Source organism: Vicia villosa, unplaced genomic scaffold (genome assembly GCF_029867415.1).
Source record: "Vicia villosa cultivar HV-30 ecotype Madison, WI unplaced genomic scaffold, Vvil1.0 ctg.000585F_1_1, whole genome shotgun sequence".
Lineage (NCBI taxonomy): Eukaryota > Viridiplantae > Streptophyta > Magnoliopsida > Fabales > Fabaceae > Vicia > Vicia villosa.
Genome location: NW_026705267.1, coordinates 661,548 through 664,542, shown reverse-complemented (window position 1 = coordinate 664,542; position 2,995 = coordinate 661,548). Strand labels below are relative to the sequence as shown.

General features: G+C 34.7%; 1 protein-coding gene across 1 annotated transcript; it reads right to left on the bottom strand.

Moving 5' to 3' along the window:
* Positions 1–1,691: 1,691 nt before the first annotated feature.
* Positions 1,692–2,586, bottom strand: LOC131629597 (transcription factor bHLH149-like). Its single transcript, XM_058900384.1, has one exon. The coding sequence runs from the start codon at positions 2,408–2,410 to the stop codon at positions 1,844–1,846; it is 567 nt and encodes a 188-aa protein (XP_058756367.1). The 5' UTR covers positions 2,411–2,586; the 3' UTR covers positions 1,692–1,843.
* Positions 2,587–2,995: the final 409 nt, after the last annotated feature.

Sequence of the window (2,995 nt, the reverse complement as noted above, 5' to 3'; positions counted from 1 at the left end):
CATCCGAACCGCAAGAGAAAAAATAGTGCGGTTTGGTTTGGTTCGGTTGACTTTTAAAAAAAATCCGAACCAAACCAAACCAAACTAATGCGGTTTGGTTCGGTTCGGTTGGTTCGGTTTTTTACAAATATTTTATTGAGCCATACATACACATATATATGACAACATAATTTTATATTTAGACATTCATACACTAACAAATAACAACAAAACTCGTCATATTTTGACAACAATTTTTCATGTAATATGTAAAAATTAAATTAGACAAAAGTGGAATATTAAACATAACATAATAGCATAAAACAATATAAAATTATTATAATGAAAAAAAATAGAAGAGACGAAAGATTAGTGAAGGTGAAAAAGAAAAAGAAAAAGTGTTGAGAGATTAGAGAAGAAGATGTGCGATAAAAATGAAACTGAAATACGGAACATCTACATAAAAATGAGAAGGTGAAAAAGAAAGAATATAGGAGAGTAAAGATTATAGAAGAAGAGGGAAGATGTATGTGGCAAAGAAGGTGAATGTATAATAGGTTTAATTTTGGGTTGGATGTGAGTTAAATAAAATTTAGGTTGTAACATAATGCGGTTTGATTCGGTTTGGTTCGGTTTACAAAATACAAACCGCAAACCGAACCGAACCGTGCGGTTTTGTTAAAAAATTACCCAAACTAATCCGAACTAAATGCGTTTTTTTGCGGTTTCGGTTTGGTTTGGTTTGGTTTGCGGTTTTCTATTGGGTTGATTTGGTTTTGAGCACCCCTACCTTTAGGCCAAATCACCCTGCCGTGAAGATTAAATTTGCATTCTTCAAGCCCAACTTTGTATTCATCCTCAGGAATAGTGATAGAGGGTCCGTCCCCTTTGATGATGGGTGGAGGTAATTGAGAAGTAGGGATATCACAAACTCCCTTGAGGACTTGTGCAAACGATTTCCTCTGTGTCTGCTTCGGACTTTCGGCAACAACAACATGAGTTGAGTGTTGAACAGTAGGGTCGATTTCTGGGAAAAGATCAACAAAATCCATGATTACACGAATAGAACAGTGCGAAAGTTAAGGTTTATCGCCCCCAAATCGATTTCATAGTTTTGATGTTTCTTTGTCTTATATCATGTTCTTAATAATAATATAAGATTGTCCCCTCTATATTTAATACTTAGACTCAGACCCTAAGCTAAATCTAAGCTAAATCTGGAGAAAATAAAAATCTCAAATTTGAACAAGACATTTATTTTAACATCTGATAATTGAATTTGTCTGCATTTTATAATTGAATTGTACCACTAACAAGAAAAAGAAATTATATTATCTTAAAGAATAAAAAAAAGGGAAAAGAGTTTAATGGTTATGCACTGTGTAAAAAAAATTTACAGTGTCATCCAATTAAAATATATCGTTCTGCCATGTCATACAAGTTTTTTTTATTTTTAATCTGACTTCATCATTGATTGACAGTGTAAAATTAGTGCATGGTTGCCGTTTCTTGCAATTTAATTGGAAACAAGTTATCAGTATATTCCTATCATTATAAAAAATTATCACAAAAGTAAAAAATCATTATTTATTTTCCGAATAGTAGTAAAAAAACTGATAAAAATAGAGTGGCATATTCACATTGAATTAAATTAAATTAAATACAATAAAAAACAGAAGAAAAAAAAAAGGGTTAGGACAGTGGAACACAAATGGAGGAATAAGCAAATGGCATGTACAGTGTACACGATAATAAAATACATGAATCTGAAAAGTAAAAAACAAATAAAAAAACAATATAAAAAGAAAAAAAATTAAGTAACACCTGGCGCAATATAGCCTAGGCTATAAACAACGCGCGCGGGTCAACTCAGCACTTGACCGGCGAGTCCCGCCGATGTTCGACCGGCGAGAAGCTCAGCGAGAGCAGTCATAGCACGCACTTGCATCTCCAAGGCAGAAATATAATCAGTAGCTTCTTCTAGAAGATTCGGTAAAGGTACTTTCCGGCAACCGGGAACCAACCGGCCGAGCACGCGCGTTTTCTTCTGCACAGCCGGTAACCGTCTCGTCATCCTCTCGGTTTTGTTCAATCCGGTTGCGGCTTTCTTGACTTTACGGTGATGTCTGCGGAGTTTCTTCCATTTTCCGAGAATCGCGCGGCTCCAGCGTGTTCTTCCTTTGGCGGATGTGGCGAGGACGCGATCGGCGGTTTCGCGGACTTGACCGGCGGGTGTAGGTTTGGTGGTTGATGGAGAGTTGATCCGGCTGAGAGCTTCGATTAGTTTTTTGGAGTAGTTGTTCTGGTCCGATTCAGATCTCCACCGCATGAGAGTGAGGGAGCTTTGATCGGCGGTGGTGTCACCGATTTTGCGGCGTTTTTTGTGATTGGATTCTTGCGAGGTGTGTGGTGGTTCTTGGAATGAATCCATGGATGGATTTGAATCGGATGGTTGAGTTTGATTGAAGATTGAGTTGAGGAGTTTTTTTGATTGAAGAGATGGAATCGAAGATGAGGGATGGTTTGTTGTAGGGTGGGAATTGTGAGGAGAAGGGAAGAGAAGAGAGAAAAGAGTATATAACAGCGGTTTAGAGTCACGGGGAACCACGCGTTCTTACCTTACTCACATTTATTTCCCTTGCCCTTTGCATTTCTGTTTTTAAATTATTATATTTTTATTTAAAATGAATTTGTCTATGTTTTCTTATCTTAAGAATAATAACTATCTATAAACATTTAATGAATAATTAAATTTTATTATTTTGAATTAATTTTAGGGTTTAATTGAATGGATCGACAGTGTAAAATATAAAAATTATTAATTTGTTTAAATTGAAATAAAAGAGTGATTTAATTGAATACATAATTAATATTAGTTAACAGTGTAAAATTGTTTTACACTTATAAATGCATCATCCATTTTCTGTTATTTGTTATGTTACATAAGATTATAAAACTTTTAAATTGTAATCGTATTAATTATTTGTAATTGTGCAAAATATTTTTTTACATAAAA

Bases quoted from the DNA above. Each gene is read 5' to 3' on its own strand.
- LOC131629597 (XM_058900384.1), bottom strand. From the start codon at position 2,410: ATGGATTCATTCCAAGAACCACCACACACCTCGCAAGAATCCAATCAC.